The sequence below is a fragment of the Salvelinus sp. IW2-2015 genome, linkage group LG24, assembly GCF_002910315.2.
Source record: "Salvelinus sp. IW2-2015 linkage group LG24, ASM291031v2, whole genome shotgun sequence".
Classification (NCBI taxonomy): Eukaryota; Metazoa; Chordata; class Actinopteri; order Salmoniformes; family Salmonidae; genus Salvelinus; species Salvelinus sp. IW2-2015.
Window position 1 is genome coordinate 3,589,108 of NC_036864.1, and position 15,151 is coordinate 3,604,258.

The following is a 15,151-nucleotide window of genomic DNA, read 5'->3' on the forward strand; positions in this document are numbered from 1 at the left end:
CATTTTCCCAACACTGGTCCTTGTGTACAGTACACGTTTTTGTTGTAGCCCTGGACTAAAGCACCTCATTCAACTCATTGAGAGCTTGATGATTAGTTGACAAGTTGAATCAGATGTGCTTGTCTAGGTTTACAATAAACATGTGTACTGTTGGGGTTACTGGAGGACCARKGTTGGGAAACACTGGCCTAGAGCATATCAAAACATTATCCCAYAAACAAGCTACAGGGAGAGGAAACTACAACTCGTATGTCCATCATTTCTGATAAACAAAGGGTGGGTTCAYGACGGACATTATTTTGTATATTTTGTTTAAGGTTGGTGGAGCTATGGATACAAAACTGGGGTATTCACCATGCCGCTCAAGAAGGAAGAGTGAATTTAAGAGAATTGGGACTTCTGAATAATGGACTCTACCCTCTTCCTTGGCAGCATACAGAAATGTCCTAGTTGGCTATGAAACAAAAGCATCTTCACCTCCCTCAGGGACAAAGTAGTTCCCATCATGTGATTATTATGTTCCCCTTTGTGTTTCTGACCTTAGTTGTGGAGCATGGTCAAAGAGCGAGTAATAATAGCCAACAGCTTTCCCCATTAGAATCAGTGTTGAATGGAGAGCGATTTTCAACACACTCTGTATCAATGTAAATCTTCATTGATTGTGCATTGATACTAAGTATGAAGAGGTTYGCTGTTCATTCATAATTTAATATTCCTGCTCCTTAGCAGCTTGGATGGCTGTAGGATATATTTCCACACATCTAAACCCTTGAAATCAGTCACTTTGTTTTTTAGTTCGTCTTGAGTTTATCCTCTTTGTGAAGTGTGCTCAGGGGCTCCCCCTAGCTGCTGATCTTGGTCAGCATCTTGTTGATGGCCTGCTTGACGTGGGTGGTGGAGCTACGACGCCTGGCCTTGCCCTGGACCGCCTTGCGGCGCCTCAACTCGCGACACAGCTCATGGAATGCTTCCGTCACCATGCCGCCTTCGTCGGCGCATGCCGAGCACTCGTAGAAGGCGCACGCCATCTCGGCGGCCAGCCGCTCGCCTTCCTCTGTGCCCACCTGTCGGGCATGGTCTAGGTCGGCCTTGTTGCCCACCAAAACCAACGGGACATTCTTGGGTTTCTTGACTTCCTCTAGGAGGCCCCGCAAAGGAGCCACTTCGTCGAAGCTGCCCCTGTCAGTGATGTCATAGACGATGACGAAGCCGTCGCCCCAGCGCATGTGGCTCTCCTTCTGCTGCGTGTCCTCCTGAGGTAAAGATACAGGAGGGAAGGATCTTTTTAGTGACAATCTTTTGGCAACTAGCTAGCTAATTAGAATACTGTTGACATTTGATGTTGACCAATAGGCCCACTTGTTGTCTGGCATATCCACAAGGCAAAGAAACAATAGCTCTATGCGGGCCTTCATTGAACAAGTGATGGACAATTGAGGCATCTGAACTGAACAGCGCTTTTTATTTAAAAAACTTCCACTAAGTTTTCAGCTGCAAATGATTGACTGCACATGTTTCTAATGAATTCAAAGGCTTTATTTCTCCTTTCTCAACATAATACTTGTTAAATCCCCCAGATTTGAACAATCAGCTACCCTTCTGAACTGGGTGCAAATTTCAGCAGCTGCTCCTGATTTCATCAAGTCGGAACAGCCAGTCCTGTAACGAAACTTACTGGTCGTGTGAGGGGAAARAATGAAGTCTTAAACTTGCGCAAGCAGGAGCTCGAGATATTCTTGACCTCCAACCGTTATTGGCAATAATAACACTGTTACAATAACTGTTGCATAACTCACATTAAACACAGTGATACTTGACATCTATATAACTGACCGACTTTTGAACTTGACGAAAGACAGGTCTAACAACGCTCGGTTAGGCCCTCGCCTAGACTCTCACTCCCTGCACTCTCAAAATAGAATACAATGTAATGAGAGAAGGATGACTTGGCTGGACGTGTCACGGGGAAATTAGCAGCAGGCAGAACACCTACGTACTCAAACTAGCAGCAGCAGCACATTTATCTTGGGATGGAAGAGGCCTATGCTGCTGGGTTCTCTCCCAGATGGAAAGTATAATGTGTTTACCCCGACGGCTGATTAGAACAGCACAGAGCAACGCTAGCGAGGATCCGGTCTAGCTAGGACTGCTACTGGGAATACGCCCTGATAAGTCATCRTTATACAGTAGGGTTGAATTGGGATTTCCAATTGACTATGAATTATTCTTAGTCTATTGCCAGTCACAGTATAAACATTTCTTCTACACAAACGTCTATGTTTTCTGTGCAAAGTTGCTGAGGCTCGTACCTGTCCGGCTGTGTCAAGGATCTCCATGGTCACAACCTCATCGTCTATGGTTGCTTGATGGCGATATGTTGATTCTGGAAGGAACAAAAAGACAAAAGGGGGAACCCCATTTAGAGGATGGTAACATGTTTATGTCTATCATGCACAGTTGAGCCCACCTGGTTGTTTAGGTGGTCAATGAACCCCATTAAGTTGAATTGCCTCTGGTTCGCTTCAGGGCAGCTTTACCAAAAGGACGAGAGGTGGTCAGGTCTTACACACCTGGCTGAAAGATACAGGTGTGAATGCTGGCTATGACCCTCTTTGTTTTACCTCGATGAGGAGTCATTTACCTGAATTGCCTCTTGTAAAAGAAAACCATCTGTGTAAACTGACAAAAACTCCCTAAAAGGCACTTTAGAKCTCCCTGTAGAGAGAGATTTCACTGCTGTCTCGACCGGAGAACASGGCACTATTTAGCAAGCCTGTTGTGTTTGTAAATCTCATCTTTTGCTCAGTTTCAGATTGTTACTCAGTGTCTGCTCCAAACTTTTTCAAGCATGGTGGGTGACTACTATTCAAGATGGCGGGGGTCGGGAGTATAACCGTCAGTAACGCCAGAACGTTCTGTTGGGGTGTTAGCTAGCTGTGCATGTCATCATCCCCGCCTCTACCCAGGTGCCCTCTGGGACGTAAAACGCTGTGTGCGTGCGAGATGTCACCGAGCGCCGTGAGTGACCGCTAAGGTGTTGATTTACTGCCTTCTATAGTTGGAGGGTAGCACCTTTCTGAGGGGCGAAGCCTGGGTCTCACACGGAGTCTCACGGGACGTCCCATTTCAGCTGCCACACATCCACACACGTGCAAGCGCACACCTGCACACACACATACATGCAAGAACACACACACACACACACACACCAACTATGTGTTTTTGTGTATTGACAGCATGGACAGGAGGGCTTGTGGATGATTTAATGGTCCAACCTACATATCTGAAGATCTTAARGAGGGCCAACACCACAGTCATTTTCCTGGCAGCGAATAACTCATTTCCTAGCGAGAACCTGGAGCCTCTAGCTGCTGTTGCTGTTATTTTAGAATGCTGAAAGAGAACGTCTCATACCAGAATATTAAATGGAAACATCAACAGAACTGTCAATAGCAACTTCCATCAGCCCCCGTCTCAAGCTGTTTGTACTTGTTAACTACTACGACTCTTAGAAATGTTTKTCTTGCTCCGCTCACTTAACTCACTGGATTGCCAAACATCCATGATATGATTCAGCCAAGCAGCTGCTTTCCTATTTGTTTCTATCTGTGCTATTTATTACCCTAATTGTGCAATGTCATATGACCTCAATAAATGAGATTAATAGTAGATTTCCAGTAGGTAGTAGTTATATAGTAGATTCCTGTCACGCGGGACTAGGTGGGTGCAGGAATCAGACGCAGAGAGWGTTCCACTGGGGTATAGTGCTCTTTACTAAGGCACACACAAAAATGAAGCCCAACAACACAGGGCGCAGAACATACAACTTGACAACCCAAAAACCACAGGGTGTCAAGTGTAAGAAAGAAAATTACAWCTCAGCCTACAATGCACACACGTAACAAACTAAAGACAATCCCGCACAAAACAAGRGCGGGTCTACCTACTAAATATAGGGAAGCTCATTAACCGAAAACAACAGAAACACAGGTGAAACTAATAAGACAAAACAAACAGACAAACGAAAAAGGGATCGGTGGCGGCTAGTAGGACGGTGACGACGACCGCCGAGCACCGCCCGAACAGGTAGGGGAGCCARCTTCGGCGGAAGTCGTGACAATTCCTCTGCCCGTTTTATTGAGGAGTGACTTGGTAAGAGTTAATTCCATGAGGTAAATAAGATATGCCRCCATTGTCAAAATATTGGTGTCATGGCAACAAGCATGACAATGCTCCAGAGCCAGGAAAATGCAGACACCCACATAGATTCTATGATTATGGGAAAGGGGTATGCTTATACTGTGTGTTCATGTATTTATATATTAAATTGTGTAAATTCCATCCCCAAAAATGCTTTTCCTGATGTTAGTCACTGTAGCAGCCTTTTGTAATCATATTTAATTGATCCCCCTTGCTCAGGTTAAAACCTAATCCTAACTCCTAACCTCTGCGCAGGTTAAATCCTAACTCCTAACCTCTGAAAATACAGATCACAATTGAGGGAACGCCAAAAAAGAACACAAGGTTTCAACAGCGACCATCATATTCCCACAGTTGAATTATTTACCAATATGACAATGAAATGGAAAGCGCTTTGTCGTAAAACAGCTTCATTTTGCACAAATAAGCAGATGGCGTCTCTTAGACGTCAAGAGAAAGACGTGGTAGAGATTTCCTCCAGATTTCCTCTTACTATCRTAGCATCATCAAATCCATTTGTGTGTGCAGACTGCACCTACTGTACGCAAACTAAGTGCTTCTTGAATGTCAATCGAAACAGATTGCTGTTCWTTTCATTACAGGCATTTTGAGATGACAGCATGGGTGTTGATTTAATCAGAGAGCTCCATTTGAAGGGTTATACTGTATCATCATATCATGAAATGACCCATTCAGCAGACTACAAGGCACGTTATTAAAATCAKGTTACTTTTCTGGACTCGAAGGATATGTGTAACCTACAAAACACACACACTGGGTACTGTTCGCAAAAACATGATTCAATTGCTTCCAGACCCTGTTCTGAAACTTCATGAAATGAATCTGTCGGCGTGGTAACTCAATATTCTCCTCAACTCCATGTTTCTTACAGAGCTGTGAGCTAGCTCTCTCTCTCTCTCTCTCTCTCTCTCTCCTCTCTCTCTCTCTCTCTCTCTCTCTTCTCCCTCTCTCTCTCTCTCTCTCTCTCTCTCTCTCTCTCTCTCTCTCTCTCTCTCTCTCTCTCTCTCTCTCTCTCTCTCTCTCTCTCTCTCCTCTCTCTCTCTCAGCACAAAGCCTTCATCTTTCATTCAACCCGTGTGCTGATGATGTCAGGAAATAAGCTGTGGTGGGTACTAGGTTTATACTCCTGAATGCTGTTCGAATAACAAGCACTTGAGCCTGCACCAAAAAGAACACCACATTCAGAGGGTAAACGGGGAAACTGTCAATGGGAATCAGAGACTTGGCTTGCAGTGAGAAAAAAATATATTAAATATCTGCAGGATCCAATTCCTTTTCCAGCTAATTGTTTGACAGCATGCTGTAAGCATATCTTAGACCATTGGTATTTGTAGGAGTATACTGTATGTATATATAGCATCTATAACAATGAAGTGTCTGCATGCAATGAGGCTTAATGCCTGTATCATGTTACTGCTTCCCATGCCAACAGTTGGGTYTGTGCCACTTCTAATGAGGCTGACTCTGTACATAGCATGCCATCGAACCATGAACCGGACAACCCCAATATTGTTCTAGCTTCAAGCAAAACATGCCACAATAGGCTTTTCCTGCCAATGACMGGATGTMGGCCTACTACACGAACCTCCCCTTGCACGGTCGCTGTGGTCAGTTAGCCTAAATATGAACCTGATTAGCCTGTGGCTACTATCAAACGCTACCGTCTACAGATCTAGAGTGTAAATCTTCTGTAGCCTTCCTGCAGTGAGTGAATTCCCTTAGATTAGCACTTACATTCCACACACTGCACTGGGCACACCTTGACTTAGTCATAGTCAAACACATTTCTCTGGAAAAGTGTAAAACCGACAACTGGCGTGAATGAATGGTGCTTCGCCCTTAAACCTTAAACCTCTCTCCCTGTCTCATAATCACATAGCATTCAGAGCATGTTCAATCCCCGACCAGGCTAGGGTTGTGATGTAGTTTTGCTTTAAACAAAAAMCAGAGAGGTCAGGCCTAACTTAAAAGGCATATTGTCAGGAAATGAATCTGTATGATGTGTGGAGGAGCTATGGGGGAAATATGTTACCCCTTGGGGAGTGATTATTATTACTATTTCGGTTGCTATCTTGATATGATAAATCGCAGAGATAGAAGGCTTTGACCAACGCAGCACAGCCATCTTTGGATCAAAACAGCCTTTGAGGTCAGATAAAGCCTTGGATACCCAAAATCATAGGGAAAGTGCTTTACTGGCTGCACGGAACACACTAAGACTAGTGTTGTGCAGGTTATTTTCAATGCTGCCTAGGACAGCAGGATGAGCAGGTTGGATGACTTACCAAGCGTTGGGTCATACTCCCAGATGAAACGCCTGGTCAGGAACCTCACCACTAGAGCTGTAGAGAGAGGGATAGATGGGAGGGAGGGAGAGAGAGAGAGAGAGATTAACATACTGTGCTGTAATCTAATTCATTCAATTAACTTAAATATAGAGCAAGCAAAAACATGAAGATAGGATTATGTCTTGACAGACAGAGATAATCAGTTTGGGTGGGATGGAACACTCTCCCCACTCAGTGTCAGATGCACAGAGTGCTCATCTGATTACGCAACAATTTCTTCAGTTCAGAGGAACAACAAGCTCGCTCTGATATGCACATCTAATCAGAGCCACTTACAAGCAGGAATATATTAGAGACAGATGATTTCAGGCCTGAAAGGGACCATGTGCATACAGATACAGCAGCATGTCATCTGAATACAAAATATGTAATAGCTGTCTGAATTGTTTTACATCCTCAAATACAGTGTGTTTCAGAGACTCAGCCTGCTAGACCAAACATCTCTTCCCCAAATATCATTCACCCCTATCTTTTCATATAGAGTCACTTTGTGTCTTTGTTGTCATAATTGTGAAAAGCCATTTTATCCAATGATAGTCATTCCCATAGAAATGGAATAGAACACTACACTCTAAAAAATGCTGGGTTGTTTGGATGACCCGAATGCTGGGTTGCAGGCATTAGAACACTTTGTTGGGTTGTTTTCTTTAATAACTGATGTGTTATTGATGCTGGGTTATTGAGATATGACCCAGTGGGTCAGATCAGAAGACTGGAGGGGTGGCTTAGTAGGGGYGTGTTTTTCAGATAATTATTTCTGGCCACCCGTGAGAGTAAATGTGAATCTGTTCTGTTGTATTGTTATCACATGTTAAGGTTGAACACTGATACCTTTGTGGCTTAAATGAGGAGTGTGTTTGAGTTCCTAAAGAGCCTATGCGTTTCCCAATGTTGGAATAACACATATCCTGATATTGCATCTCAATATTGTGATATGTAAATAATAATGTTGTGAAATGTATATTAGAATATGTAATGTGCAAAAATATTYAAGATTTTTTTRGTATTTTCAGTGYACAAATTTAACATGAAAAGGAATTACATTTGCTCTCACGGGTGTCCAAAAATAACTATGAAAGCCACGCCCCTAATAGGCCATGCCTCCTGAATATGACCTATGGATTACATAAAAAAAATACCTAACTGCTTGGTCAAAATAACCCAGCGTGTGTTCTGTCCAATATTTACCCAGCGCTGGGTTACCAGCATTTTTTAGAGTGTAGAACGGTAGCGCTATCGTCATTCTGAAGGTAGAGTCCCAGTTCAAATGATTAAATATCCTTATGTGCCACGGGATTGGAACATTGACCTCCTGTCCTTGTAGAATTATAAGCCTATTGGCTGTAAGTCGCCTGTAGCCACTTYCCAGTGGTTTAGAAGAGTGTTGTCTTACAAAGGTAAAAACCGCTTCAGAGGAMGATTAGGTTTCTACCTATGATTAATCCCTCTCCTCACTTCAGTTGGATAATACTTTAAATGATTGATGTTATTATGGCTGCGCCATATTTGATCATCATAAAAGTTMAGCCACGCCATTCCTSTCTTTATTAGGCTTCTGAAAGGYTGTTGATTGTGATCTGATACTTTAAGTGCATGTAGGGCCTTTATTTGACATTAAGAGAGATAAAATACGTGTTGTAGAGTGTGTTATTWAKAGTGTTAACATTTGTCAGTTGATAGTCTAGTAACTCCAAGTAAATACAATAACCGGGGACACTGCAGACCTAATTGCCRTTCAATTAGGTTGAGATGTGAAGATCAAATCAAAATCAAATCAATTTTTATTTGTCACACGTGCCGAATACAACCGGTGTAGACCTTTACAGTGAAATGCTTACTTACAAGCCCTTAACCAAMAATGCAGTTTTAAGAAAAATACGTGTTAAGTAAAAAATTGATAAGTMAAAAATATGAAATAAAAGTAACAAATAATTAAAGAGCAGCAGTAAAATAACAATATCGAAGCTATATACAGGGGGTACCGGTACAGAGTCAATGTGGGGAGGCACCGGTTAGTCGAGGTAATTTAGGTAATATGTACATGTAGGTATAGTTAAAGTGACTATGCATAGATAATAAACAGAGAATAGCAGCAGCGTAAAAGGGCGGGGCGGGGGGCAATGCAAATAGTCTGGGTAGCCATTTGATTAGCTGTTCAGGAGTCTTATGGCTTGGGGGTAGAAGCTGCTGAGAAGCCTTTTGGTCCTAGACTTGGCACTCCGTTAACACTTGCCGTGCGGTAGCAGGGACAACAGTCTATGACTAGGGTGGCTTTAGGGCCTTCCTCTGACACCGCCTGGTATAGAGGTCCTGGATGGCAGGAAGCTTGGCCCCGGTGATGTACTGGGCCGTACATAATATATAATAAGAGCTTGGAGATTCCATCCAATATGTTATCTATGTAATAGGTATTCAAAGCATTAAAGAAAAGTGTTTTCCACAAGTACATAGAGTAGCCATCCAAATAGAGAAAGTAGCCAGGCGGCCCCCGACCAGGGGGTTTGCCCACCAGGGCACAGCAATGTTTTTCCGAAGGAGCTCTATTTTGGTAGCCTCTGGTACATTCTAATGCCTTGAGTCTGTATACACTACCCAGCTGATTAGSCAATGACAGCCGCTAATGGAAAACAGTGCTGCAAATCACAGCAAGCTTTCAAATCTGTCAACTTGATGTCCACTCAGTCAAAACAGTTAGGGATCGTTCTAAATTTACCTGGGTGGTCCAAAATAGGGGAGGGTGGCAGGGAGCCTAGCGGTTAGAGCGTTGGGCCAGCAACTGAAAGGTTGTTGGTTTGAATACCTGACCCGTCAAGGTGAAAAATCTGTCTGTGCCCTTGAGCAAGGCACTTAACCCTAATTTGCTCCAGGGGCACTGTACTACTATGGCTGACCCTGTAAAACAACACATTTCATGCATCTATCCRGTGTATGTGACAATAAMACATCTTAAATTGCCAAGCTTTGTGGAGTTTTTATTTTAATTTTATTGTGCACAGGGGAGGCTAGTGTGTTTTYYCCCSTGGTTTACATKAGSTCTTTTGCAGGCTTTACTATATCAATGTATTCCATCCTGGCCACATTTCCTCATTTGCTTGCATGCTCCTCCCCGATATCAAGGTGTTTTGGTATTTCCCTGATGCACTATGCTTTTCCGCACGYTAACTTTTACTATACCACAGATCAATATAGCCTACTAGTCTGTCTAGCCTGCCTTCTATCCACCATTCATAGTGATATTGGTAGGTGGATCATTTGTACAGATCTGCAATAGGCTAACTAGCAAATCACACCCCACATAAAAGYATTTCATCMATTTTTAATATGAATCCACAACAACAMATAGGAATAGCTKATAGGYAGCGGAGAKGCCAGGTGCATCAATGYGCATGAAGAACAGTGAAGACATGAGACACGCAGCTCAAAAACGCACCCCCTATTGATCTTGTTTAGGGACAATACAATTATCATACCTAGACWAACCTACAACACCRCAATGCAATGAATAAYTGCATTATTGTTTTCAAGTGAGTACAAAATTCTACTCTAGGCAGCAGTGAACATGTCATTTGAGCGAATGCGCAAAAGCCCTGTGATTTGAATGTTTCATTCTATTTGGATCAGTTGTGGGTCTMCTCTGGACAGTCTAGAAAGGCACAGTAACAGGCCAGTCTGGCTGTATTTTTAATTMTTCCGTTACTGAGATGCGCTGTCTGTTGCAGATCATCATTCTCCCAAGTCGTCCTACAATAACGTGGCCACATATGCTCCCGTCAGGCCCAGTTGTTCAGGAAAGCGTTTAGCCTCCTCTCCAATCCGAAAGGCTTATTCCTCGCACACCTAGAATCTAACACTTCAATAGGGCCTAAATATTTGTCATTTTGCTTTTTAAGATGTATTAGCTTTTATGTGACATAATCACAACCAGTCACAATTTTTAAATGTAATTAGGCTACTTATAAAGTCTCCTGTAGGCCAGGCATGCGCACGTTCGTCCAAATTATAATTCCAGCATCCTCAACACGGCTGGACATTAACCAGGTTTCCTTCCAACCATTTTATGCAAGTAAAGTATGTTGCACTTTTTTTTCTTCATATCATGGAAAATAACTCATTTTATTAGGCTAGATGAAATACATTATGATGAACGTCACAGGGTGGGGAAAGTGCACGGTGACGAGGTTGATGCTCCTTTAAATAGAACATTGAGGGTCTTATTCTGTTCCTGTGTGATCACGATTTCCGTAGCCAATGTGATGAGTAAGACCTTTAAACAGGTCGACATTCACAAGGCCGCAGGGCCAGACGGATTGCCAGGACGTGTACTCCGAGCATGCGCTGACCAACTGGCAAGTGTCTTCACTGACATTTCCAATCTGTCCCTGACTGAGTCTGTAATACCAACATGTTTCAAGCAGACCACCATAGTCCCTGTGCCCAAGAAAACTAAGGTAACCTGCCTAAATGACTACCGACCCGTAGGACTCGTGTCTGTAGCCATGAAGTGCTTTGTAAGGCTGGTCATGGCTCACATCAACACCATTATCCCAGAAATCCTAGACCCACTCCAATTTGCATACCGCCCCAACAGATCCACAGATGATGCAATCTCTATTGCACTACACACTGCCCTTCCCACCAGGACAAAAGGAACACCTATGTGAGAATGCTATTCATTGACTACAGCTCAGCGTTCAACACCATAGTACCTTCAAAGCTCATCATTAAGCTAAGGACCCTGGGACTAAACACCTCCCTCTGCRACTGGATCCTGGACTTCCTGACGGGCCGCCCCCAGGTGGTAAGGTGGTAACAACACATCCGCCATGCTGATCCTCAACACAGGGGCCCCTCAGGGGTGCGTACTCAGTCCCCACGTGTACTCCCTGTTCACTCATGACTGCATGGCCAGGCACGACTCCAACACCATCATCAAGATTGCCAATGACACAACAACAGTGATCACAGACAACGATGAGACAGCCTATAGGGAGGAGGTCAGAGACCTGGCYGTGTGGTGCTAGGACAACAACCTCTCCCTCAACGTGATCAAGACTTGGAAACGGTAGGCTGGCTCGGTGCTTGAGGCGCCAAAAGATTAAATTAGCTGTAGTCTTGAGCGGCCGCCACGCATGGTTGACCAATGTGCRGAGTTCATCTTGTCAAACAAACAATGTTTTAACGACAACATTCGAGCTGACAACAAYCGGGACTACTGGTCTCTACACACGGTAGGTGAATTTTGTCGTGGTTCAAATGCCGTTTACAGCAGGGCGTCTGTAAGTGCCTTTAGACTCATGGCCGAGTGACGCCACCTCACTGCGCAGAACCGCAAACCTGGCTTGCTGCAGTCTGATTTGCCTTATCATTAAACAGGCCACACGCTCTCACTGTGCTTCCTCGGTGATACCGTTATCTATCCCCGGTAATTTAGCGTCGCGCACCACCGTGTAATCCAATTAAGACTGGGAGAAACCAGAGCTCGCTCTGTGTGGTCTGTCTGCCGGTAGCGCTACCCCCTGGAACTCTGCGGTGGGTGGCCCATGGTTTCCTTTCTCCTTTCCTTTCCCTTGCCTGGGCCTCACTCGAGCCCTCATTAGCGTTTCAGACCAAATGACAGGTACAGACAGGCTTTTCCCCTTGCTTTTCCATTAGCCCMCCCAAAAAGCCTAACTTGTAGGCCAGGGCACCCACCCGTGGTCCCGCCAGAACAGAGCCACAGGATCTCATAATGTACTGTACATGGAAAAAGGTTACAATGCCCTGCATTATTCAGGATCTGATCTCACACCTACCAGACACTCAATCAGAACCCAATGCCCTCAGTTGCATAGTGGCGAAGCAAAATCTTGAAATATTGCTTGGATATGTACAGCTACTCAGGCACTCCATCCACAGTCAACAGGTTGCATTGTTGCTAGCATGATGTTGCTGTTGCTGAGGCATTAAAGGGTTGATTGTTCTGTATGTATCTGCATGCCTTGCATCACTTGCAACCCTCCCAGGTTGTGATTTATTGTGTAAGTGGCACTGCTCTTCTCTCTGTGGCTGTCTTGTGCCTGAGTGACTTCAAATGGGCCCAAATGGCCTACTTGAGTCTCAGAGGGTATCGGTTTCCTCCTGTCAAGCGACAGAGCCCCTGCTTTTGAAAGGGGATAATAGAAAGGCTATTATGTTGAGGTTGACTGTCGCCGACACGCTTCTTTTAGCGCCTATAACTAAACTAGGAGTCAGTTATTTTGACCTAAGAATGATTATTTGATGTTTGTAGATGGTTAGTTACTTGAATATTAGGTTTCATTATTTGTCATTTCACGGGCATGAATTGTGAGACACTTTTGACTGACCATCTATTTTTATTCACATATTTTCACTCCATTCCAAACTAAATTGTCCCCTTATTAGTTTCATCATGTTGAAGACAGTAAACAACCAACACATTACCAGTTGAAAGCAATACTGAAGCTTCTGACAAAGCCTTCCTTCATTAGTGAAAGCGAAGCCACAATGTGCCACAATGTAAAACATCTACTGTATGTTCCACAAAAACTCTCAACGGTCACGTAATTGAGTGGTTCTTCACTAAATTGGGCTTTTCAATACCTTGTTTGACTTACTTCGGTTCTGCTTGGAAGCAACACATTTTGCCACTAATGTGGTTAAAGTCAACTCAAACAGCAGCTAGAGTCACGCAGCTAGCAATTAGTCCCAGAACAAAATCAACGCAGAGCACAAGATAATTTGTCATTTTAAACAGCAGGTAGCCAGAGATGTCCAACTAGGCCACAGACACATTCTTCTTCTCTTGTTCGCCTGAAATTCCCCGGTGACCGTCTAGGTCAAAGTAATTGTGCCTTTTAGCGCTTGGGATTCCAGGTAGAAAGAACAASCAATGGAGTGTGAAGACTTGTTCGAGGTAAGATACAATATCTGATGTCAAGTTCTGTTCTCAAAAGGCTTCGGATGAATTCCTAGAAAAGTAGAGCTTTTACAGACAATGTGGTTCCATAAGAGCTCCTTTAAAAGAAAAAGTGTGTTTCTGTAAATGTCTCTTATCAGTCCTAGTCTAAAACCACAAGCTTAATGAAAAACATGGYGCAGGGCTCAAAAACACAATAATGGCTACTCCGCTCTTTTCCTGCCAGGCTGTGATTCAGTAGATGATAAAGCTCTTATAAACCTGCATTTTATTAGCACAGGCCAAGGGGAAAAGAGCTTAATCCTCCCCATCTGAATGGTGCGGCGGCTGCCACACAATATCTAGTGACTATCTGTCCGACACACTGACTACTAGATCAATAGCCTCCGAGGAGCGAGGACTGTGGACTGTTACAACTGGGCTGTCGTTAAGATCAATAGCCTCCGAGGAGCGAGGACTGTGGACTGTTACCACTGGGCTGTCGTTAAGATCAATGGCTGAGCCTTGGGAAAGAAGAAGATCAGGGCAGATTTCACAATAAAACTGAAAAACAAAACAAGCCCAGACTTGTTCGAGAATTCACCCAACATGTAGTCTAGGCAGTGATCAAAAAAGAAACGACCAGTTTTTATAACATGGGCCAAAGCGTCAGAGTCGGAGTGCTTAGGATAAAGGTCCCCTCTGTCCATGTGATCTTATTCATGATGATCTAAAAGGCTAAACTGATCCTAGATCAGCACTCCTACTCTACGGGGCCCAAGACAAACAGAGAGAGGAGGACCTTTAAGTCTGCTGTCCCGTGTCAACATAGCAACCATKGGAGGTGATTAGCAACAGGTTCCTTTTGTCTCGGGTTGAACGAATTACCTTTGTAACATCAGAGGGAGAATGTCCGTCTGATAACAAGCAAAGCAGAAGCAATTAGCAGCTCCCAAGACCTTGTTCTAGATCAGTGGCAGTGTTGCTTATTGAACAGGTCCCTATTGATTCCACCACAGCCACCCCACAACCCCAGGGTTCCAGCTCTGTTTTTTAATTTAAAAAAATATATATTTAACCTTTATTTAACTAGGCAAGTCAGTTAAGAACAAATTCTTATTTACAATGACGGCCTAGGAACAGTGGGTTAACTGCCTCGTCTGGTGGGTAGTCTACACTAGCTTGGTTAAACAAGCMTGGTTTTACCAGGCGAAGCCTCCACAGTATAAGTATTTGTAACGAATTTCGCCCCTCTGTGTTTGAGATGAATCTTTCATTCAGTTATTGATGTTTTTATGACTACAGAGCTGTTATGATTGTTGCAGGTCCACTTGGGACATTGCTTTCTCATGGTTCACATTGACTGGCCTGGCGCTGAGATCCAATCAAAGCTGAGGTAAATCATTAACCGGAGTGACTGTTTGGGTAGTTTTAATAGCATTCCTCTACACAGTATCCAATCATCTCACTGCTGCTCCATTGAAATGTTGACTGATTGAAAACATGTAACTTATATATATATATATATCTTATAATGAACTCCTCCACAAAATAAACAATGTTCCTCAATTCAACTATATAAAACCCACATCAAATGTGTTCTGAAAGCAATTTCAAATGTATGCGGTCACAACCATGGAAACAAACGTATTCTGTAGCACTGCTGAGGACATGACTGTATGGAATG

General features: G+C 43.6%; 1 protein-coding gene across 1 annotated transcript in view; it reads right to left on the bottom strand.

Annotated features, from left to right (window-relative positions):
• Window positions 1-300: 300 nt before the first annotated feature.
• Window positions 301-15,151, bottom strand: part of LOC111951486 (ras-related and estrogen-regulated growth inhibitor) — a 34,941-nt gene continuing 20,090 nt past the window's right edge. The window contains exons 3-5 of the mRNA XM_023969609.2: window positions 6,507-6,563; window positions 2,310-2,383; window positions 301-1,253 (exon numbers count right to left, since the gene is read on the bottom strand). Coding sequence (XP_023825377.1) covers window positions 843-1,253; window positions 2,310-2,383; window positions 6,507-6,563 — 542 coding nt within the window. The 3' untranslated portion in view covers window positions 301-842. The remainder of the gene's footprint in view (window positions 1,254-2,309; window positions 2,384-6,506; window positions 6,564-15,151) is intronic.